Source organism: Pleurodeles waltl, chromosome 6, assembly GCF_031143425.1.
Source record: "Pleurodeles waltl isolate 20211129_DDA chromosome 6, aPleWal1.hap1.20221129, whole genome shotgun sequence".
Taxonomy (NCBI): domain Eukaryota; kingdom Metazoa; phylum Chordata; class Amphibia; order Caudata; family Salamandridae; genus Pleurodeles; species Pleurodeles waltl.
Genome location: NC_090445.1, coordinates 606,327,035 through 606,351,929, shown reverse-complemented (window position 1 = coordinate 606,351,929; position 24,895 = coordinate 606,327,035). Strand labels below are relative to the sequence as shown.

At 44.8% G+C, this 24,895-nt stretch overlaps 1 protein-coding gene across 1 annotated transcript in view; it reads right to left on the bottom strand.

The window, feature by feature from the left end:
* CPNE5 (copine 5) overlaps window positions 1-24,895 on the bottom strand; it is a 995,886-nt gene that overhangs the window by 466,398 nt on the left and 504,593 nt on the right. The window contains exon 4 of the mRNA XM_069238884.1: window positions 8,796-8,899. Within this exon, the coding sequence (XP_069094985.1) occupies window positions 8,796-8,899 (104 nt within the window). The remainder of the gene's footprint in view (window positions 1-8,795; window positions 8,900-24,895) is intronic.

The window sequence follows — 24,895 nt, the reverse complement described above, 5'->3', positions numbered from 1 at the left end:
TGCCCAGATCCACGAGCGAAGCCATTGTAGTCCCATTGCCGAAACAAGACTGTCCGTCTACTGACGTGCGATCATACCACCCATTATCCATGTTGAATATGGACTATAAAAAACTGAGTCGTATCCTCGCCACCAGGCCCCACATGGAAAAACGAATCCACCCTGATCAAACAGGCTTCATCCCAAACCGTAACACAGCCATAAACATTAGAAGACTGATAGGAATAATGCATTCGGGTTCCCCAAATCTCTCCACTGCTGCAGTGCAAGTAGTGGACATTGAGAAAGCATTTGATAGCCTCAGATGCGACTACCTACAAATTGCGATGGGAAAGATGGGTCTGGGCCCAGGATTCCTTAGGTGGATCAAGCTGCTATACACCTCCCCCATGGCAAGTGTCCGCACGGGGCGAACTATTTCCAACTCTTATAGTATAGGGAGGGGCACCAGACAAGGATGCTTGTTGTCACCATTGCTGTTCGCCATCGCGGTGGAACCATTGGTGCAGCTGGCCAGAACAGAAAAACACTACGAGGGAATAGTCATTGGGGACAGAACACACCAGATAGCTCTCTACGCAGACAACATAATACTATTCTTAAAGGATCCACATAGGGATCTCCCCAAAGTCATGGCCCTGCTGGATTGGTTTGGGGACATAACAGATCTCCGCATCAGCTGGCAGAAATCTCTTCTTTTCCCACTGCAGAAGGGGGCCCCTCGAATCACAACTATCCAGAATCTGGGATGGTCCCCGACAATGTTCCGATACCTAGGTGTAAATATTTATCATGAACTAAAAGACCTACTAGAAGGAAATGTGAACCAGGCTATACGGAAGTTAAAAGCAACTACCCAATTCTGGCAGACACTGCCGTTGTCAGTAACCGGCCGAGTGGCCTTGATAAAAATGGTGGCTCTACCAAGGCTATTATATAGCTTTTCAAACCTGCCGGTGCTAATACCCCGTTCAACCTTCAAAGAAATTAACTCCATCTTCACTAGCCTCATATGGGGGACGGGCGCCATAGACTGGCCCTGCACAAACTCCAACGACCCACAACAGAGGGTGGACTAGCAGCTCCGGACATGGAACTATATTATCTGGCGGGCCAGCTACAATGGCTGGCTAAAGAATGGCACGCAGTAACAACCGTAGAAACTGAGGACCCCGGGAGGGAGAAAGTAGCGACAACTCTCGCAGGGATACTGTAAGCGCAAGGGGGACAGAAAAAGACAATGTCACTTGAGCATCAGGTCATAAACACATGCTGGAGACGTACCCTTCAGCGTACACGAGTCAGGGCCCCATATTCACCGGAGATCCCTCTGAGATACCTGAACCTACTCCCTGGAGGAAGCCCCATAAAGGGGATCCAAAAGCTAGAGTCATATGGGATCACTATGATAGGAGAACTCTTCAGGAACAGAGAGCTCATGACATACATAGACATGATAACACACTGCGGAGTACCACCTGGGATGTTCCTCATGCATAGATCCCTGACAGCCCTGATACAGCATCATTGGAAGCAAGGCACAAGGGAGCCACCCACACATGCTGGATGTCATACTATTTGCACCATAGGGGGAGATAAAAAAGTAATATCAACGATCTACAAAACATTACAGACGCACTAAAGCCTCTTAAAACCCTTAAAACCCTATGGCAAGCTGACATTGGGGAACATATGGACGACGAGCGATGGGGAAACATCACAGCCCAGGTCTACAAAGTATCTAGAAATGTCAGGTTTAAATTGATAAACATATACATATACAACAGAGCATATCTTAGCCCTGCGAAAATATCATCAATGTATAATAACACAAACAGCGCATGTCGTAGACGTGCGGAAGTTGGGGTGGACCTATTACACATGCTATGGACCTGTAGGGATTTGAAGCAAAACTGGGAAAGGGTAATATGTGACACCAAGAAGATCACGGGCAGGAAACTGGCGATCACCCCAGCAGCCGTGTTGTTGGGAAACTTTCCCAGACCACACTCAAAAAAAGTATCTAATAAATTCATAGACTTAGCGTTGATCCTAGCAAATAGGGAAATTACACTGTATTGTAAAGACCCCAAATGACCAAGGGCGCTTACATGGAGGGACACATTAGCCAAATGGGGTGAAGCAGAGGGGGAGGCGCTACGCCTAGAATTGGTAAAAGGAGTAGGAAGTGAAGAGGGGATGCAGCAATGGGACACCCTACTGGACCGCCTGAAAAACCCAACAACGGACTCACAAGAACAAAACACATCATCGGAGGAGTCAGACACAGCGGAAAACGATAATATGAACTAGCACAAAGACTAGCGCCCTACTAGACAATTTGCAATTAATAGCTTAACCCAGAGTGACAAGGCCTGCGAAGAGGGAGCCTCAATATCCACACAAGAACAAATACAGGGGAGGGTGGGGGGGTGACAGTAATTAATTGTATACATGTTTGGAACGAAAACAATAAAAATATATTTAAAAAAAAAAAACAGCATGCTCTCCCATTAAAGCGTTTTGCTCATTTGCTGCACTTCCTCCGTCAGTAATACCAGGACTTCCTCTTACATGTAATAATCACTGAATCCCTATAATGTTAGTGCACTGGTGTCTTGCGATCTCCTCTAGTCTGAAAATTGTTCCAGTACCACTTTACCTCTCGGAATGTGGGAGGAGGGAATTGTTTTGGAGTTGTGCACAAGTAGTAACAAATGCATCCCATTGCTGTTTGTTTCGTTATTACTATCCCACATGATGCAGTGTAACAAAAGTACCTGACAGCAACTTCCAGCCACAGCTTGCCAGACCTACAGTCAGGTGCTCCAGCCTATGCTGATTCCACCAGACCCACATATTTGCAGAATGATACCGTAGATTTATTTTCTTACCGTGTTTATGCATAATCTTAATATTCATTTCAGATATTTTACATTATCCAAGACAAAAAACGCATGGCATGAACAGACGAGAATGTGAGTCGTGACGTGCTGTAGTGGCCTGCAACATACAGTTCCCTTAAGATCAGGAGGCAGCAGCCATTTATAGGCCTGCAGTTGGGTGAAAAATGCATTAAGTAAAGGCGTGCCACAGGAGACTGCAGGAAAAACAGGCTTTAGATTGCGGATATGCTTGGCTTATGGAGAGTAGAAAGATCAGAGCAGTTCTGTGGAGTCTTCCGGAAGCACAGTTCTGTCAATCTGATGGGTGTAAGAAGCTACTTTACCCGTGGAGACTCCTGTGGGAAAGGCGGGCATGCGTGGGGCTGTGGTACACATCTGCTTGGCGGCATATGAGTGCAGGAAGAACAGCTCTCTTTCGGGGAGTCTGCCCGCGTGAAGGGGCTGCTACATTTCGGTATAAAGTCTCTCTTCCCTGCCTATTTATTATGCAGCAATCTCCACTGATCTAGGTATGCTTGCTTTACAGGTCTTGGCTCCAGACAGATTTAGATGTCTGTGGGCAGACCTATTGTTTTCAACATATCGCACATTCTCAGTGTGGGCTCTTGGTCAGCGTCATTGCTCATGTCTCGGCGGCTGTGTTGTCCATCTCAGTTGTTTATTCTTGATTCAGTAGCTTTTTCCTTAATCTTGTCTCTGTCCCACCCAGAAGTATTTTGGCCTCACAAGGTCCTGACTGGATGAGTTGTATGTTTAACTTTGAGAGTAATCTTTCCTCCATGTATTATATTTTTCCAATACTTTTTTATTGGTTTAGACAAAACAACATTAACTTCCAGACTGTTCTCATCTCCAGTATGATGCCTGTCATATCTTCTGGAACCAAAATCGACCAATCCCTCTTATCTGACCTCCTGCCCCAGGCCTTGTTACCACGTGTCTCTTCTCCCAGTCCTTTCAAGACACAGGTAGCCTCACGTCCCACTCCACTCTTTTATTTATTATTGAGCACTCTAGGGGAGTGCATGCACCTCCTTTCGGTTTATGCCCCACTGCTGTTTCTCACTTCCTCCACTCCATGTCTGGCTCCCATTCTGCTGGCTGGGTTACTTGCTTATTAATTTATTTATTTTTGCAAGAGCTTAGCTTCTGGAGTGTTAGATTCTTTTTTGCATACACTTCTTTTTGACCTTTTTTGGTCATTTTAATATACCATTCTAACATTACTACCATCACGTGTCATGATGCACATCGGTGGCCATCTTCGATAGGATTTCCTTTAAAAGATCACCCATTCAAAGACTGACAACTATGTGTGTCCTTCTGTCTTGATAAATGTGTTTGCATGCCAGTGCCAACAAACATTAGCAAAGTCAACAGCTTAACCTTGCCCTATTGGCTTTACCAATCCTTGTTAGTTTTGAGGTGTAATGGGGCTTAGACTATTGATAGAATATATATCATATCCTATACATATTCTAAGTGGCTATGGTTCAGCCTCCTTCTGTTATTGTCTTTGGCTAAGGAATCTTCATCCAGTGGCTTCGGGCATCCTCAATCACATCTTGGATCATCCCTACAGGAGTATTTTAGTGTCATCTTCTTTCCCCCTCCACTGGAATGCATGAAGGACTATTGTACTTTTGAAAAGAACACTTTGTCATCACACGTGCAACTGTTTATCTAAGGATGAGGCCTAAAAGCTCTGTCACTAAACTGCAAAACTAAAGCAACATTTAAAATGAATATTATTATTTTTGAACTGCTCTGCTGCTTCTTGAAGCCGAGTCAGGAACAAAGACTAACATCAAAACAACTTTCCCCTGCAATGTACCTCGCTCCTCCCTTCTACTGCCTCCGGGCCTGGATGCCACAAAGGATGAGTGCAATGTGAGCAGGTCATCAGTTGGTTTTCCATTCATGATTTGATTATTTAGCTTCCTGGTATTTGTAACCCTGCATTTCTAATTGTGAAAAGAAAACTACAAGCACCAGAAGAGGTCTCGATAACATAATCACACCAGTCATAGTACAGCTTGAGTGGTTTGCATCTCAAGCGCTTACTCTGACCCCACTTGGGGTGCTGGTCACAGCTCACGTTTGGAGTGGGCTTATATGGGATGGCTCTGATATTTGGTAGAGGATAAGTGGTTTGGCATCAAGCATTGGTGAATGGGTGGGCAGGAGAGCAGGCAGGAGTAAACACTGGAATAGACAAGGCCGTTGGTAGGAGCAGACACCCACAGGCAATACCTGGACCAAGAACACCGAGGTCTATTCCTGGTTGTGAACCGAAAACAGCCCTTGGAAAGGTTGCCACATCAGCCCCACAATGGAAAGGGAGATCCTGTTCATCGCAAAGAGAGGTTTTCCCACCCACTGCCTCACAACAAATTGGCATAGGGTCAAAGTCCGTGACATAATAGCCTTGTGCCGTTCGGCTCTCTAGTTCATCATTCTGACAGGCCCAGTGCATTCACCTGAACAGGTGACCTGTGTGATGAGTTACCTGGTATTTGATGGTGGTCTCGCTGAGAGGGCTGAACCAAATGTTGCGCCTAGTGAGAGTAAGGAAGAGTCAAACATCTGACTGCTGTGAGCAAACGGATCCCCTGGGGTACTCTGCCTTCCCCCCTGTTGCCGATTTTCACCCATTTATGGTAGGTTCTCTGGAGTGTAGCCTGTTAGCCTATGGCCTCTACTGGTCCCTACATTGAAGGACACATTATCCTCCGAAGCTTCCCGTCTTCCCACATTTGTGTCATTGCAGGCACCATGTGTGGTGATGCCCGCTCAGTACAAGAGATCAAGATTTACCAGGGTTTGTGTGGCGATGCCCGCTCAGTACAAGAGATCAAGATTTACCAGGGCCTTTTTGCAGCACCCACCACATATCGCATCGGACCACCATTCCAGCATGCATTACTGAACTAACACTTTTTCAAAATTGAATTAAACCTTTGATGAATGTGCCTATGTGTATCCTGCGTGTGTGGGTAGGATTTGCTGCACAACAAGGCTTTCAGAGTGTTCTGCACTTAACTCATTTAAAACCTATTTAAAAGTGATTAGTAGCATTCTAAGGCTGGAGTAAATTATTTGCTAAGTAATCGATCTTAATTTGAATGAACGTCTTATTTCCTGACTTGGCAATGCACTTACTATGTGCCATTGCTGCACTTACTGTACCTAATGTTCTTCCCCACCCACGCTATCCTCCAAGACTAAGCCTTGTATACTCGATCTCTGCATGCCCTGAAAGTCAAAGCCTAAATATGAGGTACGGGAGTACTGAGCAAGAAAGTGAGTTTGCAGACATACCTGGTACATTTTGATCCAGAGGCACAGGCAACGCTTTTCACAAGGGTTGCCCAATTGCCAGAGTGCTACAGGCCTCCACAACTGGCCTGGCAAAATAGTAACCTTTTAGAGTACAGTTAAGTCCACATTGATCCCCAGACACAAAATACGCACCATTATTGCTCTATGACTAACAATCTGCCTCTCTGCACACATAGAGGTTTCATTGACTTGGTTAGCTAAGACTAGTTTGTATGACCACTAGGTGCTGTTCTCCTGGACAATATTAAACAAGCACTAACAAAGCCAATAGGTTTGATACTCACACCGGAACAGAGAGAAAAAGAACAATAATAGCTACTGAAATGCAAAACAATTTAAAACAAGCATTGGACCTGCCAATAGGTTGGCTTTAAAGGAATGTTGTGAAGGAAATGTGAAACATTACAAGTAGCAAATTTGGAAATTAGAATGCATATGTGTGGAAGTAACAAACTGTAGGATAATATTGGCATAGAATAAAGGGTCAAGTGACAGTTGCACTAACAAGCCAGACTTTAACATCCATGTAGGATAATGAAAGCCCTCCTCTCACCAGTAGTGCTGCCAGAATTTTTTTTATAAATTATCTAGTTCTCTAAGGCACTTTAGTAGCATTACAATGAAATGTATTTGCCCCAGTTCAGGAAGCTGTATAAATAAACAAAATGATCACAGCTGTGCGGAGGCAAAGCACCTTTTGGGGGGAGCACACAGCTTGTACCCAATCAAAACTTGTACTCCTGTCTCCCAAAGTGTGGGCAGAGCTAAAGTCCCTCTCTTGGTTATTCTCACATAATTGTCTGGTGACAGCTGCACTGTTGAGCTAGACTATAAAAAGGAATGCTTTGTGGATGACATTGATGGATTTGATAAATTCATTTAGCAGAAGTGCAGTGCCAAGTGCTGATCATAAAAGCTGGTGCATCACTCCTGCTAGCTAAATAATCCTGCTGCTACAAGACATGTGTGAACCTGCCCTGGGACCCCTGGGGAAGAAGGCTTCCAGTGCTGCTAGGCTGAGACCAAGCCGATTGCTCTGGCTTCTGCTTTCTTGAATACCTACCTTTCTGGAGACTCCTCAGCCAGCCATACTGGATTCAAAGGACTTACCTGAGAACTGTTAAGTGCAAAGATACCAGAGACACTGGTGAGTAACTGATATTTCTGAAGTAGAAACGAGCTACCCCAAGAACCAGTGTCTCTGTCTAGAAACCATGTTGCCTTGCACCAGTGTGTGATTGTCTCTTTGTTATGTGCAGACTCCCTCCCACTTCCAACGCCCTACCTACTGCAGTGGCCCCAGTATCGCGTAGACCTCTGCTGGCATAATGTGAACGTATACAAATAATTAGCCAGTAGTCTGGACACCAGGAGAAAGTAATTGCGCCTCAACCAGGAGTTCACTGACCATGATAGATTGTGCAGTAGTTAAGCATCTGCCCTGCCCTGGTGTCCCTTGAATATTGTGATTTCAATATTTGTATTAGGCTGTGTCCAAACTCACCCTTCTCACCACCTCATATGATCTGTGTTTCCTGTCTTCAGTCAAATTAGCCAAGAGAGTCTGGTAGCCTCAAGAAACCAAGTGTTCCATTGTAGGATCCCTTACCAAGCATCCTGAGTAGTGGGAATAATGATGCAACCTTACCTTTACGGTAGGCAGTCCCTACAAATTCAAGGATCTGAGAAAAGGTGTAACGTAGGTTATCAACCCTAACATAGCCAACAATAACAGAGTATGACTCGCACAGTACAAACAATTACACCAGCCTATCATTTAATACAATGAGGAATGTAGTTGAAAACATTATTTCCATCAATGGCATATTCATACCACTGGAAGAGCACTTCTCCCCAGATGGACATTCACTAATGGATCACTCAGACGTAGCATTGAAGTAAAACATAAAAAATATAGAGACCTGGTTTAGCATTGGAATAAACTCTAAAAAAAAACGTGTGCTCAAGGGTCAACAGACTTCAATTATGCAAATGTGCTACACGCTAAAAGTATTGAGTTAGTTTTTGAGTCACGTAATTTAATAGCAGGATAACGTTTATCCGCTGTCCTATCACTACAATGCTTTATTTGACACTTCCTTAACATCCTTAACACATCCCGGTTCAGTGCCCCTCTGAGCTGCAGTTACTTATCTTCCATCTAGAAAGTACAGTCGTGTTTCTTTTCTGATGCACAATAACGCGTCGGTTGAAAATTGTGCTCAGTAGCCAACTCACACAACTGCAGGTCTTTCAACTTGTAAACTCAACAGAGTGGACACAGGACGCACTCATTGTTTGCACATCAATAAGGGAGCTGCGGGATAGCCTGTTCTTCAATGTGTTACTGCTGTTATTCAATCTCTGCCCATAAAATACAGACATACAGGTACTTCATAGGAGCCACCAGGAGAGATTCCAAATAGGTGGATCATGGAAAACACTGCATGACAGGTGCTTGCCCATGTGCTGAGTGTGGTTAAACTCTTCCCTTGTGTGTTGAGGCTGCAGATTCCCAAGTGATGACAAAGAAGTTACCCAACTTACAGGTCAAGCCGCAGGTTCTGCTTCTCCTCGAAGAAATAGTCCAAGATGAACTTGCGCACGAATTCGGGGTTCAAAGTGTTGTCGATTACTTCGGTTCTCCCAAACTAGAAGGGAAAAGATAAAAGTTGGACATAAAATGAAATGGCTAGACAAGGCCCCAGTGTTGTGGGGTAACACATTTACTGTGAGTATAAAACCGCCTACATTTTTAAAGATAATTCACCTCAAAAGAGTGTGAGAGCTCTGTGAAAGCAAAGTGTGACCTTATTTTGAGTACATCAAGAGCACTGCTTGAGCACCGCATCACTGTGATGTGGGTACAGCATCAATACATAGGGGGTCATTTTGACCCTGGCGGCCGGTGACCGCCAGGGTCACCGACCACGGGAGCACCGCCAACAGACTGGCGGTGCTCCCGAGGGCATTCTGACCGCGGCGGTTCAGCCGCGGCCAGAAAGGGTAAACCGGCGGTCTCCCGCCGGTTTACCACTGCCCTTGTGAATCCTCCATGGCTGCGGAGCGCGCTCCGCAGCCATGGGGATTCTGACACCCCCTACCGCCATCCTGTTCCTGGCAGGTCTCCCGCCAGGAACAGGATGGCGGTAGGGGGTGCCGCGGGGCCCCTGGGGGCCCCTGCAGTGCCCATGCCCATGCCATGGGCACTTCAGGGGCCCCCGTAAGAGGGCCCCGCAAAGTATTTCAGTGTCTGCTAAGCAGACACTGAAATACGCGACGGGTGCAACTGCACCCGTCGCACCCCTGCAACTACGCCGGCTCAATTCTGAGCCGGCGTCCTCGTTGCAGGGGCATTTCCTCTGGGCCGGCGGGCGCTCTTTTGGAGAGCGCCCGCCGGCCCAGAGGAAATGTCTGAATGGCCGCCGCGGTCTTTTGACCGCGGTGCGGTCATTCAGCGGCAGTACCTTGGCGGACGGCCTCCGCCGTCCGCCAAGGTCAAAATGACCCCCATAGTAATTACACTCTGCAGAAACTTCATTTTACCACTTTAAAGGACATAGGTGGTCATTCTGACCCTGGCGGTCTTTGACCGCCAGGGCGGAGGACCGCGGGAGCACCGCCGACAGGCCGGCGGTGCTCCAATGGGGATTCCGACCGCGGCGGTAAAGCCGCGGTCGGACCGGCACCACTGGCGGGGTCCCGCCAGTGTACCGCGGCCCCATTGAATCCTCCGCGGCGGCGCAGCTTGCTGCACCGCCGCGGGGATTCCGACCCCCCCTACCGCCATCCAGATCCCGGCGGTCGGACCGCCGAGATCCGGATGGCGGTAGGGGGGGTCGCGGGGCCCCTGGGGGCCCCTGCAGTGCCCATGCCACTGGCATGGGCATTGCAGGGGCCCCCGTAAGAGGGCCCCTATATGTATTTCACTGTCTGCTGCGCAGACAGTGAAATACGCGACGGGTGCAACTGCACCCGTCGCACAGCTTCCACTCCGCCGGCTCGATTCCGAGCCGGCTTCATCGTGGAAGCCTCTTTCCCGCTGGGCTGGCTGGCGGTCTGAAGGCGACCGCCCGCCAGCCCAGCGGGAAAGTCAGAATTACCGCCGCGGTCTTTCGACCGCGGAATGGTAACCTGACGGCGGGACTTTGGCGGGCGGCCTCCGCCGCCCGCCAAGGTCAGAATGAGGGCCATAATTTGGTAAGGTAGCTCAGGGAGTTGAACACACAGTTCAGCAATGTGAGTTTAACCTCACATCACAGATATCAATGGCAACAGGTTCCACCAAGACATTCTTACTTTTTCAGTCAATGAAAGTGAGTTGAATAATGGCAGTAACTGTGAAAATTCCAGTTGTCAATGCAGGCTCTGGAGTGTGTATTTTAAAGGCTCAGCATTAATAGCAATGGCATATGTTAAATTAAGCATCAACACTCAGTCTAAATAGCATGAGCAGACGATAATATTGGCGGAAGCATGACCTTCTAACATTGAAATACGTATTTGTGATGGGGCAGCCGGCTTGTCCCTCAGGTCCTTGTGGAGTTATCTGTCACTTCAGCGAGGCGTCAACCAGGTCTTCAGGTGCCATTGCCCGGAGAGTTGAACAGGCCAAGGAGGACAGCTCAGAGGGAGGTGGCGGTGGTCTACTCTAAGCAGCACCACACCTCAGCAGCCAAGCACTGGCGGGAGAGGTTTAGCAACCTGATCGGATCATTCCAGAGGGCGGACACATCATTGCGAAAGCACAGAGCAACGAGTTCTGGTCAAGTGCTGACCAGAGAAGTTAAAGCTACAGGACACACTTACAAACGGTGCTTGGTGAAATATAGCTCCCGCTGACGATATGGCCTAAACCCTTTACCAATGGGCACAGTTACCTAGCCAGCAACAGAGTACGTTCTCCCTGTTTGCATTTGTGCAATCACAGAAGAGTAAGGAATCTCACACTCAGCCTGATTTCGATTGGCTGAAATCATCTAATCAGATAAGCCAAGAAAGGAAGACATCTATGAAAAACAAACTGCTCTGCAATTGTGTACCATATATTTGTGTGGATCACTACTATGTTCTGACAAGAGGGAGAAAGAGTCGGCAGGACCCGGAACACATTTGAGTTTTTGGCATTCCACCTAAGCATAATCTAAATAGCCTGTCTCAAATGGAAAGGGCTGTAATACTAAAAACGAACCAACCTTCACTTCGTGGGTGGGGGTGGAGGGTGGGGAATGCATTCAGGGCTTATTCAACAAGCACTACCAAGCCAACAAGTCTGGTTTTCGTAATCGTGCAATTGTTTTTATTAGCTTTCTAAGCAAACATATCTAAGATGCAAAGCATATTTGAAATAAATATAACAAACCAAAAAACTAATGAAAGGCTCAGCCATGTCACTGAAGTCCAAACAATTTCAGGTGGTCTTGTACTTATGATTAGTCCTTGCTGTATACCATGGTCAGCAGAGGACAATGTTAATGACACTCGAACAGACCAATGGATGAGGTGGGCTAAACAAAACTCTCATTTTAATGCATATATTCATGTATTTTTTATCATGATTTATTTTGGAAACAAGAGGCTGGTGGGACTGATAATGTGTCTCTAGGCCAGACCTAAAAATGATTAGCCAGGACAGTGTTTGATAAGAGTAATATGTAACTGTTACAAGTGACGTGCAGTGCTTAGTTTGTAAAATAATAAGTGTGGGTGCCCAAAAATAAGTGCTGTGGGCCCGACCTACAACCACCGGCTCAAATTAAGCACTGGTGATGGAACTAACAAAGAAGATCTTTTAAGGGTTATACTTTGCTGATCAAAACAGAGCGTATGAAAGCCCCTTCACTCTTATAAAGAAGAGTGGGAAGAAGACAAAGAGGAAGAAGAGACTACAGATGAGGGAGTTGGACAGTGTGCACAAGAGAGGACGTGGGAAAGGAGAGAGGTGTAGATTGGGATGGAGAAAAGAGCTTCAGAGAAAATGGGAATGACAACTAGTGGGACTGAGTGATGGGGTGGAAGCACTAGAGCAGGGAGGTTATGGAATGTGACAGGAAGTGAGAGGAAAGAGCGATTTGGGGAATAAGAATGAAGGAGTGGAAAATGAGTGACGGTAAGAAAGGAGTCTAAGAGTTAAAAGGAGAAGAAGTTCTGGAAAAACTATGATGAAGCACAAATAGAACATGTGAAATAGGAAAAACGAATGAGCAAGTTATTGGAGCAGGAGAGACAGAATGGCACTGAACATACAAAGCAGCAGTGGCTGCCGCGTAACTCAAGGGGAGGAGTGGGGGTCGGACTGTTGCGATGGAGATGAGGTGGAAAACAAAAAGCACTTACCTGGCCTCCATCCCTGCCACCTCCTGCACTGTGTACCCCTCTTCTTCTGGTGTCCCAGCATTCACTGCTAGGACACCAGCGCAGGCTCCCCAGCAATCCTGGAGCTGCTTTCATGCAAAACCTTTCATGAATGCAGCGCCAGGATTGGTCTGAGCAGCGGTGGCTGCTGCTCAGACACGGCCCTGGTGTCTGTGCAGTTTCTCCAGCCCAGCTGTTAAACTCAGCCAGGCTGGAGAAACCTAAGTGCACATTTGTGTTTGGCCGGCCTCAGACAGCTGGCTAAGCATACATGCACACTTAGGTGCCCACTCCCCTCCTCCCCCTCCTAACCCTCTTGGCCCAGCCCCGCCCTGCACTGCTGGCTGGGCCAGAAGAAAAGTAAAACGATTAAGCTATTGTTTTATTTTTCTGCTCCTGGTACAGCCAGTGGGGCGACCCTCCTTCGCCACAGCAAAGGAGCTGCCCCTGATACAAAGTGAGACACACACGAAGTGACAACAAAAATTGCTGAAGCAAAACACTTCGTTAAATTTATGAGTCTACAAAAATATCTATGCATGGAAAGTGTTGAAGAACCAACCCTCTCAATATGGGCCCAGAGAGTAGATTACAAACTGACAGGACATTTGCAGTTTAAACTGTAACATGTCCACTCACTGCATCCTATTGTGTAGCTCTTCCTGACAGATCTGAACATGAATCCAACGTCCCCTTCTCTGTGATCCGTAGTTCATCCCACTAGGCCCGCGCCCGGAAGTTACAACCGTGTCTTTTCTAATGATCAGAGCCATCTTGCCTAGGAAACCTCTTCTAATGGAGTGCCTCGGACCTCAGAAAGAAGACTGCGCGAACAGCTTTGGGTCCCTCATAAGTGCTGTCATCTAAGTATCCTTGCCCAATTAAAAGACTCTAGGTACCTCTTTTTGCCATTAGAGGTATATTTTTTACCCGAGGTTGTCTCTTTTTTAGCCAAACAACCTGTATGCATTTTTTTCCAATTCAGTCGGACATTTCTCTAGGCCCATGAATCACTTCCATATAAGGTCGTTCATTGAAAAGATGAAGTCAGAAAGGACGTTTGCAGGATTTATTTAACATAGAGACCCAATGTTGTATTGCATTTCATGGATTTGCACAACGTTAGCTATCCGGAGTCTTGCAACACTAGTTTTATTTTATTTCTATTTGAGTTTTTTTTTTCTCTGAAGGTGTTTAGGAAACGAAGAGCAAAGAAGTTGTGAAGGTGCGAGGCAAAACGTCGAAGGTGTAAAGAGGTGTGTCTGACAATATTCATTACAACGTTGGTGTGCATAGAAGGGGATGAGGCCTTTCCGCGGGGGGAGCCACACACAATAGCAATGTAGCCTCGCACAGGTTTGCTTAACACCTTATGGTACACAGATGCCTTGAAAAGTTAAACAACAGAAGGATTGAGCCCAAACTCTGCATGATTTACCTATACCTATAAACATTACGCAGATAAGTATAGTATGGACAAGAATGTGATGGTAGCGTAGATCATGAAAACAAGTGCATCTGTTTAATCATTTTATTAGCCATGGACCGGCCATCTTGTCCCCCGTCGTGCACTAAGCTCACCTGTTGTTGTTCTAGTGGTAGGGCTGTCTCTCGTCATGGGGTGATGCCTGACTTCAATGTCATATCATAAATCCTAATAATGGAGTCACCTTTCATTACTACTGTCAGAAAGTGTGTCATTTTTCACACCGAAATTATGCAACATGCCCGGAAAATTACGTAAAATTACCAGCAATTTACGCAGAACGCACTTTGGGGTATCTCAAATGAAATCTATATACAGGGCTTTACTTTGCATTTATAAATCGCTCCATACCAGTAAAAGGACTGGTTCTCAGAGACAATTTCTCTTGCGGCATATTTTCGGCTTGAACTACTGTTCCATAAAATATTTTCCGCTCGAACTAGTCCTCTGCAGGAATAACTTCTACGATATTTAGTACTGGCGTCGTTTATGTGACATTTTTCATAGTTTGCTGAATATAAAGTTGTGTGAATTACCCAAATTATGAGAGCACAACATAAATTTCACATAGACCTTGTCAGGACTTTTCATGGAGGTGGACAGGTGATCACTCTAAAGTTTAGTGGTAGGATAACTTGAGAGCTAAGAACGATCCCAAACCGGTAGCATTGTGATCCTTGTAAACACAAGGTGCTGTGTATATGATCAGACAAAAAACTAGTGAATTCTATTTCCCCATCAAACCTCTTATTGGCAGTCAAGTTGGCAAAAAATGTCTATGGGTGAAAAACATTGTTTTGACGCATGTACATATAATTATAGAAGCTAATTAATAAGTATGGGTATCTGTATGTAGAACTTTAAGACTTGGTGATCTGTGAATGGTGAATGTGCGGGTTCTCTGTCAAGCACTGGCTTGTGTATCTGTGCCTTGGGTGAACTGCAGGTGTATTTCAGGGATCTATGTGTGTTTATGTGTGCTTTGACCTGCATGTCTATCTATGTGTTTTACTTAATTCACATTGTTACTTTAAGATCTTTTTCAAATTTCTTCTTAAAATATTCTCTTAAAATTTGCATGACAACGATTTCTGGTTTTCCTTTGAACAGTATCAAAGAGACTAAAAAAGGGAGTCCACAAAAAAAACTACAGCAAGTAAAACTTCAGGCTATTTTCTTCTAACCAATACAAATTAGCCATTGCCTAAGTAGCAACGTTTACTGAGTCAGGGTCTATAGAGCTCTGGCTGGGACAGTGAGGAGAGGTTAAACAAGCATTGGCAAGGCCAATTGGTCTTGTCTTTGGGACCTATTGGCTTTGCCAAATTTATTTCGAGATGCTGTGTAGCACGGCTAAATAAGAAAACAAACACTAAGACATAGCTGTCTGAGTAATTTTGTGGGCCAAGCCCCAAATTTACGTGTGCCTATGAAATTACATGGGCAGGTTTTTTTCCTTTTAATTTATCGGTGTGAGTTGGAGCCATAATAAAAAGACAGGAGTGCAAAAGTTGCTTTTTATTAAGCAGGTGAGGGCATGAGGTAAGCAACACAGAGGGTAGGGAAGCAAGTGAAGGTCAGCAGTGGTTAGAAGCAATATAAAGGGCTTTTAGGGGGGCAGAAACAACCCAACATGAAGAGAGCACAACGTGGATCATGGGGGAAGGACAGAAGCAAGTGGACAAGGAAAGAAGCATGGAACTGGAGTGGAGAAGCACATGAGTGAGAAAGCAACATCGGGGAAGAACCACACTAGGGCGAGGCCATCACAGAGAGGCCGGTGGAGAAGGACGGAGGAGAGAGGCAGCAACATGGACAAGGAGGAGAAGGCAAGATAAGCATACAAGGTATACAGATGGAAAACACCTGCACTTTCATGGAGTGCTTAACCAAAAAGAAGTATGTAGAGCTTGAAAGTAAGAAGTGGAAGGACACAATTAATTGGGCCATGCTCTAGGGAAGGAACAAACACAAGAAGAGGAAGGAAAGCCCACACAAGCTAATGAATGAAAAATAAGCAAATAAGAATGACAATAAAGAGAAACAATGGTAAGCAATGGGCAGGCTCCATACTCAATATAAACTGATAATAGAGCTTGTGCTGACTGGGTGACAGGACCTAAAAACTGATGTACTAATATGTAGGTCCATCATGGTTGCCACATGACTGTTTTTCTACCATCTTAATCTGTATTTTTAAATCCATGCCATTAAAAACATTGGAATACCCAGTATGTTTAACCTTTTAGAATATAAACTTTAAACATCAAACACATAAAGAAATCACACACAAAAGTACTATAGAATTATCTAAATGATTTCTAAATAATTATTACATCAGAGGGATACTTGCCTAAGTAGGAGAAACACTGAGATATTTATACAAATTATTTTTCCCCTACCGGCCCTTGGCCCTTCTATCTAAGGGTAAACTTATGTCTGGTATTTTTAGGTGAGCCGACCAGACAGTGTGGTGAGGCTACCAGACAATGCAGCTGTCTGGTTGTGAAGACATATAAAGCAGTTCAGCCAGCTTTGCTTACCACTAGTTGTCTTTACTGTCAGTCTCATTTACCTGCTTCTTATTCAATGGCCTTTCTTGTCCCAGCTTGTCAGTCTTGTGTTTGCCCCGCCCCATGGAGCAGAGTCTCTTTATCATTTCCATGACTGGCAGGCTTCTATGCGCCCACTGCTCACTTTTATGGAACTACTGTTTTCTTCTTGTTTAAGCAGTCCATATGAGTACATATGTTTTCAGCTGTCTTTCTCATGTGCTATTCTCCACCCTCCACATTGCTCTTTCTCACCCATGTGCTTCTATCTCCCCACCTGTACTCGTGTTGCTCTGTCTCGGCTGTGCGCATCTCCTTCCTGTGCTTCAGGCCGTTCACTTTCACCTGTGCTTCTCCATTTGCTGGGTCCTCTCTTGCTTCTTCCCCCACCTGCCATGTTACTTCTCTCCTGACCTCTGTGCTGTTTCACCCTCCACCCCCTTCTCACCCTACTCATGCAACCTGCTCATCCTCTTCAAATTATTTTTAAAAGCACTTTCATGCAACATTTTTTTAAGTGCTTTTTCTCTTTTTTTCTTATTTACCAATCCAGTTCAATCAGTAAATTAAAAGAAAAGCACACTCTCCTTTTATTCTAAGTGCAACAAATGCGTATTCCTACAGAATAGCACAGTGACTGTGTCATTATGTGCTTATTTTTTTCTAATACACATTCTCCACAGCAGCTGTGATACTGCACAGCATGGCTAAACAAGCATTTGCAATGCAATGGGTCTCGCGTTTGCTCGAATTAGAACTATGGGCTTTGTAAACTCCTAACTGGATGTTTCTTGCCACATAAATTGAAAATGATATGTAAAACAGTTGACATAAGCGAGCCGATTCAAAGCGCCACGAATGCCATGAGCATGAGTGTGAAGGAGAGGCACAAAAGGAAAAATAATTTTGCTCGTAGTCAAACGCATTGGCAAAAGTGCAATTATCCATGTAACAGGGTTAGTGTCTAAGTTGGTGTCTAAGGAGGGACAAACGTAAAGCACGTACCAACGATAACAAAGGATTTTTGAAAGGCAAGCTCACGAACGAGTGAAAGTGATGGGCGTGCAGTGAGCTGGGTTAAAAGCCCACAAGACTTACAATAAATGAAAGCACTTGCGCGTTCAACCTAAAAACATTGGTAAATTCACAAAGTCTCATAAGTGAGATCTACTGAGAAAGATAGCAACTCCTGCTCTATTGCCATGCGTTCAATAACGTGAATGGGAAAGAAGATAAAGTGCACTAAGTTCATTATAACTGTGAAATGATGATCTGTACATTGAAAAATAGGGGTTCCGAAGATTCAGAGATTGTGCGCTTTTAGTACTTCATGAATTAACCAGTACAGTTGACACTTCGGGCATTGATTCAAAATGACTCCATCGTTACAAAGAAAAACAGATCTTAAAACATTCCAACAACAACACTGGCACAAAAATTACACAAGCAAAACATCGCTGGTCTAAATTTAAAGAGGAGCTAGGATGAGCATCAACTACATGAATTGTTAATGTCCAGATTGTATTACACAATGGATTACTTTCTATTTGCCTCATCATTTTTTAATGTTTCTTTTGAACTCCAAACACAGATTTCTTTTAAGTGCAGCTACTCAATTTTCCTACTTGGTGGAGCCGCGGCACGCACCAATCACAGCAGGGCGCCAAGTCTGCCAACTGCTCTCTTCAAGGACAATACCTTTTGCAAGAGTTTCCAATGGGTAGCAGGTTGTATGTGGGTCGTTACCTGCAGTGTCTTCAGAGACGAGATCTAAACGTAGGTGAGGTTAAAATATTCCAAATGTATCTGGACTGGGCCCTGGCATTACCTGAGGGACCTGTTGGTGATTGGACTGCATGTGGGTGAGCGGGTCAATGAGTGAGTCACCGAGTCAATGAGTGAGTCACCATGTCAATGACTGAGTAAGCCAGATTACTTACTATCTACACTTCCAAAATTAAAGGCCTAAAGTGCAGGACTGTCTAGCGATTAAAACAACTAGGAGAGGCTTAGTTATTTCAAGCAATAACATGCCAGAAACGCCTGCAGCAGTCATGCCAGCTATCCTAGCAGACGTTCAGAGTCACACTATTCATGTTTGAAGGGCTGAAAACGAGAAAACAGTGCCTGTTTCCAAGAGGCGTTGTCTACTACTGCAGGCGCTATCGATGCCTGAGGTGGGGTACATCTAAATGCTTTTGTTGAAGAGAAAGAGAGTCTGAAGCTAGAAGACATTGTTTGGATATACTCTCAAATGTAAAGGTCTTTCTGCTACCAACAGGGACCCAGAGAGCCATAGTTGCACTCCTGAAATATTGTCCCTTTTCCAAGGGTGGTTTACCAATGCCGTCAATGATTTGCCTCTTCATCGCCCTTCGGTTCACTGCATATAATAATTCCACCAGACGCACTGTCTCAAGCACCAAGGGTTGGGTTTCTCATTGTCAATGGGTAAATGCCACTGGGCTACGCCATGTAGGGTTTCATATGTACCACTACTGCTAGATGGTTTGTGTAGACTCGCATGGCCTTTACGTGGTCCCTTGCATGATCACTGCACAAGGTCACGTACATGATAGACTGCATAACATCATCAGGGCATATTGCATGACCATTTTGCAAAACCATTATAGAACTGATTGCATGACAAATCATGTGCCAGCTGAGTGAGAAAGTGCACGACAAATTTCAGCTCACTTTGTCATGAAAAATGTCTCTAATGTTAAAGTTCAAATACCTGCAGAGTCTTTCATCTTTGAGGCTGATAAAATGAGTACAGTTGGGTGGGAACAAACAACAGGTATCTGTCAATAGCACCAAGAGGCCCCTTGAAGGGTAAACATATACTTTATAAATACACCTTGTTTGCTAAACCAGTATTTGAGCAATGCTTTAAAAAGCAGTTTTGATTGGAATGCTCTGCTCCACTTTAGTCTTGCGAAGTTGTGATTCCTATAAGCTACTGCATATTAGAACATGACCAAGTACAAGAGAAAGGAAGTCATTGTCGCTTGTCGACAATGCTGTAATATTTGTTGTATGTGCTACAGTACCGACATCCTGGGTCATATTGTGCACTCTTGCAAGAATCAAGCTCCTGTGGTGGAGCAGGAACCCATAATTCTTGCTCAGTCTTCAATCCCAGGATTTCCCTAAGGTAGCCCTAGAGAGTGTGGAGTGGGAAGAGGGGATGGCTCTCAATGCATTCTCGATATGGACAGCGTTTGCTGACAACTGCTGGCAGGATCGTATTCATTGTATTCCATACTTTGTAATGTACCTTTGGCTTTTTCATTTGATGTCTCTCCTGTGTAATTTAATGTCGTGCTTTGGACTGGATGCTTCCTTCCCTGTTCTATGTTTGTCCCAGCCCTGAAGCATAACATTTTCTTCATACTTTGTGATTGGCTGTCTTGCCCTCACCTCCCCACTACTGCATCATGATGGCTGCCAGTATTGGCTTTGCCAATGCCAGAGTCTTTAAAAATTCACTAGCACTGGCAAAGACTATAGCGCTGACTGCCCATATCAAAAGTATAGAAAACAGGATTTTTTTCTATACTTCAAGATGGCCTCTGAGCTTCATAATGCAACATGCGTTATTTGATCACACCACATCACATAAAGCGACGGCCATCTAGAAGGTATAGAAAACAATATTTTCTTACTTTCAAAATGGCCACTGCATTCAGTGCTTACTTTGTGAAAGAATCAGTACTGGGGCCCAAAATTTTGCTCAGAAGCTTGCGGCTGGTCCAGTCAAATGTCAGAGGTGCCGAATATCAAAACTATGCAGTCTTAATTAAACCTCTTGTGCCTTTCATCCACCACCTGACACTCCGTACCCCTTATTTTTCATTACTGTTTTATTTCTTTGTCACAGCTTTTCAGTCTTTTACTTCCACTTTTACTTTCTCGTCCTTTCCTCTGGCTCTGGGTCAAAGTCTGTTGGGAAAAAATAAGTGTCGGTACCCAAAAATGATTGGCGGTGGGCCCCATCTGCAACCGCTGCTACAAATCACACATTGACAGCATTGAGTGATGAGATGTAATGACATAAAATACTTTGCAACATGCAAAACAACAGCAATTGTGGAAGCATAGAAAACTACTTTCTATACTTTTACAATATCCAGTCTTACGCTGCCAATCACGTCTCTTGCGCTCAGCTTTGGTAGGATGAAACTAATTTGCTTTGCCAATGTTTGCTTTGCTTCATTTCTTGCTTTGCTCTATGTCACAGCTTAGTCGATGGAAGGGGTTCTACCTTCGAAGCTGATTTAATCAACTGTAGTAGAGTCAAAAACCATGGGGTATCCAGAAGAGACAGAAACTTCATTTCAGGGGACGTAAGAGACGTGTGAAGGGTACTATTGACAACGTCTCCTGGGTTTAAGCTGGACAGTCAGCCATGCCATCTTTCGCCCCCTCTGTCCTGCTTCAGGGGTGGTACATGAAAGGTTCCAATGTCCTTTCGTTTCTCCTATTCAATGTTGACACTGTTGTGGTCAAACACTCCACACCATTGTAGACTGCCAGGGGACCTTAGTGGCACATCCTCGGGCACAGATACCATCAGTCATCTGGGACTGGAAGACTGCTATGATTGTGGGGTATGACACGTGGTTGAGTGCTGATGAAATACACAATGATGCAGAGGTCACAAGACAACAAGGCGTGACAATTGCTAAATTCTTTGGGACAAATGTATTCTGGCATGGCCTCATGCAGAAAGGATTCAGCACAATGTTACTCGCCATGAAACCCCTTTCTTGGATATTTCAGGATATTGAGATGCAGCAGAACTACATACACCATGATCTACCACAGTCCATCTTCATACATGTATCAACTTCTAAGTTTTGATGATTCTACATAAACACTCAGGATAATGCAATACTCAAAAGACACCGTCACAACACCAGCCTGGATTTGATAACCAGAGGCAGATAACTTTTCTGTCCGGTTTCTGGGGCGGTAGAGCGCCGTGGAGAGATCAGGTATGCAACAAAAAGGTGCAAAACAATGAAACAATGTTTGTTAAATTGGGATGCGTCAACAGAGTGTTAGTACAGCGATGGCAGAGAAAGGCTGAGGGAAAACTGTACACTCCAAGGAGCCCCACGTAGGTTCAGGGGCAGGATTCATGACACATTTCCATTATTGTCACTGAGTGACTGTCTTCATTTAGATTAATTGTAGGTCAGTTTATCTTACGTGATATCCCGAAAACAGGGCATAGATCTGGCCCTCGTGGCCCTAGATCGCACATCCCTGATGTACACTGACAATCCAGGGTAGGGGTCAGGAAGAAACTAGGAATGGAGGAGAGGGAGTCAAGACTTCAGGGTTAAATTCGAAATCATTGCACAGACACAAAAGCACCATATTTCTAAGATTGCTTGCAGGGAAATAGCTGTGGGCGTCAAATGTATGAGCTGAAGTGCATTCTACTGAGAACCAAATGCCTCCGAACATTCAGGTGTAGAGGACTGCACGAGGCTTTGGTCCTAGAGAGGGTTGCCAGGGTAATGGCGAAGTAAACTCTCACCAAAACATTGATAAAATGGCATAACGTAAATAGTTACAATTGATGCTGAACCATGACATCAGAATTTTAAAACAGTTTTAAATATAACAAATTATAGTAATTCATAAATGATCCGAGCTTCCTATGCCTTCCTATAATTTTCTTGGCATCCTGCTAAAGAAAGACTGCTACAATGGAGGCTGCACATAATGGCTCCACGTGCAAGTTGTAATTAAAAAGGGGAAACTGGAGCACGACTTTGAAATAATTTAAGCGATGACAAGGAGAGCAGACTGTGAGCTCTGCAGGTGGACAAAGGGGGTTTAATAATATTTGTACCTTTTTTTAATTCGAAATCAGAAACGCATTCCTTGAGATAGAAGGCTTTTCCCAAGTCGAGAATACAGATCATATCTGAAGAAAAGAAACCTGATTAAAAATGTGTAACCATCAGCAAAGCATCTCTATCACTGCACTCACAAAAATCTGGGGACATGGATTTGAGGTACAGAGGTAGTGACGAGAGATATACTTCAGTAAAGGCGTGGGTGGAGATTGTACATTTTTCACTGGTCACCCAAATATTGATTCAAATGATATAATGGCAAATGTATGTGTATGTATAGATTGATGTTTGTGAGTCTAAGTGAAAAGAGCAATGTATAGACGTGGATTACAAGCTCAGTGTGCATAGGGACTCAAGGTAAGCTGCGCCTCACAGATGTGCTCTAATAAGGCCGAAAGGCCTCTGGGGTTGCTTATGTTCCTGTGTTTACAGAAACTATCAATCCTGGCTCAATACTTCCTTTCGGCGGTGTGGGGTATTTGTGTAAAATCACATGCGAGATACTAATTGCTGGAATGCTACCCAAAGGAATCCCCTGTGGTTAAGAAGCATTGTGTCAGCAACTTGGAACACTGGGAGGTGAGGGTCCTCCAGGGACACTAGGAATCCTTGCTTTTGTGACATTGGTTTCTGCAGTTCCTGTACTAATGGGTGGTGTGATCTGTGAGGGTCTCTTCTTTATACCCCCAAAGTCTTTCTTCTCATCATTATTATAGCGTCTTGTAGAGAGCTCATCTACCCAAAAAGGGTTTTCCGGCACTAGGCGGGAAGGCAGGGCAGACCAGCCCGATCTTCAAATTCTTACAGAACACAGACAGTGAGGTGTAGCTTGTCAAGGACTCCGGAAGGGTGTTTCACAACTTCGGGCCCAAGTATGCAAAGGAGCAGCCTCCCATTCGGGTCAGTTGGATTTTGGGCACTAAACACAGGGCCTGATTAAATTATCACAACTGACGCGTGGGCTGATGAGGTACCACCAAGTCATAAATATATCATAGGCATGTGCCAGATGTAGCACAGGGCTTTAAGCTGTATTTGCTTTTCCACAGTGAGCCAGTGAAGCTCACAGAGGACATTTGATACAGAGGCATGTTTTGGAAGATGGTCGTGGAGTTCTGAACTACTTGTAGATGTTGGATGGCTGACTTATCTACTCCTAGATACAAAATGTTGCCATAGTCCATTCTTGAGACTATCAGAGCCTGGAATACTGTCTTTGGGCTGGCTGTGGAATGGTCCGGATGATTTGTTTTGCCCATGTCAGCACTGCAAAGCAGGTGCAGGCCACTTTAACCACCTGAGGTTTCATGGAGAGACTCTCATCCAGCCAGAAGTCAAGGTTGTTTACCTTATGAGATAATTTGGGGGGAGCCCCAAGAGATTCCGGCCAGTGTTGTGGGCCCCAGCCCTGAGAATTCGTGCCCAAGACTACTACTTTGGCTTTATCGCCATTCATCCAAGTGGAAATCTGACTAAAACACCAGTTAAGGGCCCCACGATTGTGTCTCTGTGCAGATGACAGAGAAAAAAAATGTGTGTGTCAACTGCATAAGAGAATAGAGGCCCTAGCTTTCCACCACATCCACTAGTGGGTGTACATAGACAATAAATAGCATTGGGCTTATGGCTGAGCCCTGGGGAACTCCAGAAGTCAGACCAGACAGCTCTGACCTAGCACTGGCCGAGAAAACCTGGAATGTACGATCTTTCAGGAATGAGGTTATCTAGACTAAGACTGTTCCCACAAGACTCAATGTTGTCAATCTTTCAACAAGAATGGAAGGGATACAGGGTCAAATGCTGCACTAAGATCTAATAAAATTAGCACAGCTGTTCTACCCTCATCCAAGAGCCATCTTGGCTGTACCGTTACTTCTATGAGGGTGGGTTTAGTGCTGTGCTCGGCCCTAAAATCCAATTGTGAGGAGTGTAGGAAGCTTTGGGCTTCCACAAAGGTGGTAAGCTGCGAGTTCACGTTTCTCCAAAATTTTGGAGAAGATGGGCAGCTTAGAAATTGCTCTGAAGTTCGACCAATTAGTAGGGTCAAAATTAGGCTTTTTGAAAACGTTAAGACAATGGCATGCTTCCATGTCTGTGGAACATAACCCTCTTGCAGTGAGGAATTGAGAAGATTTACCATCAGTTATAGTAGATCAGGGTCCAGGAGATGGAGTTTAGTCGATGGAAGGGGATCTAGTGGAGAACCTGTATTAATCAACTGTAGTATAGTCAAAACATGAGGTGTATCTAGAGGAGACAACTTCATTTTAGGAGATATAAGAGACATAATCAGGGTATTATTTGTACCTATTGGGACATCTTCCCATGCGCTGGTTTGCATGATACCAATGCCTCCAACTTTGAGATGGTTCTACATGT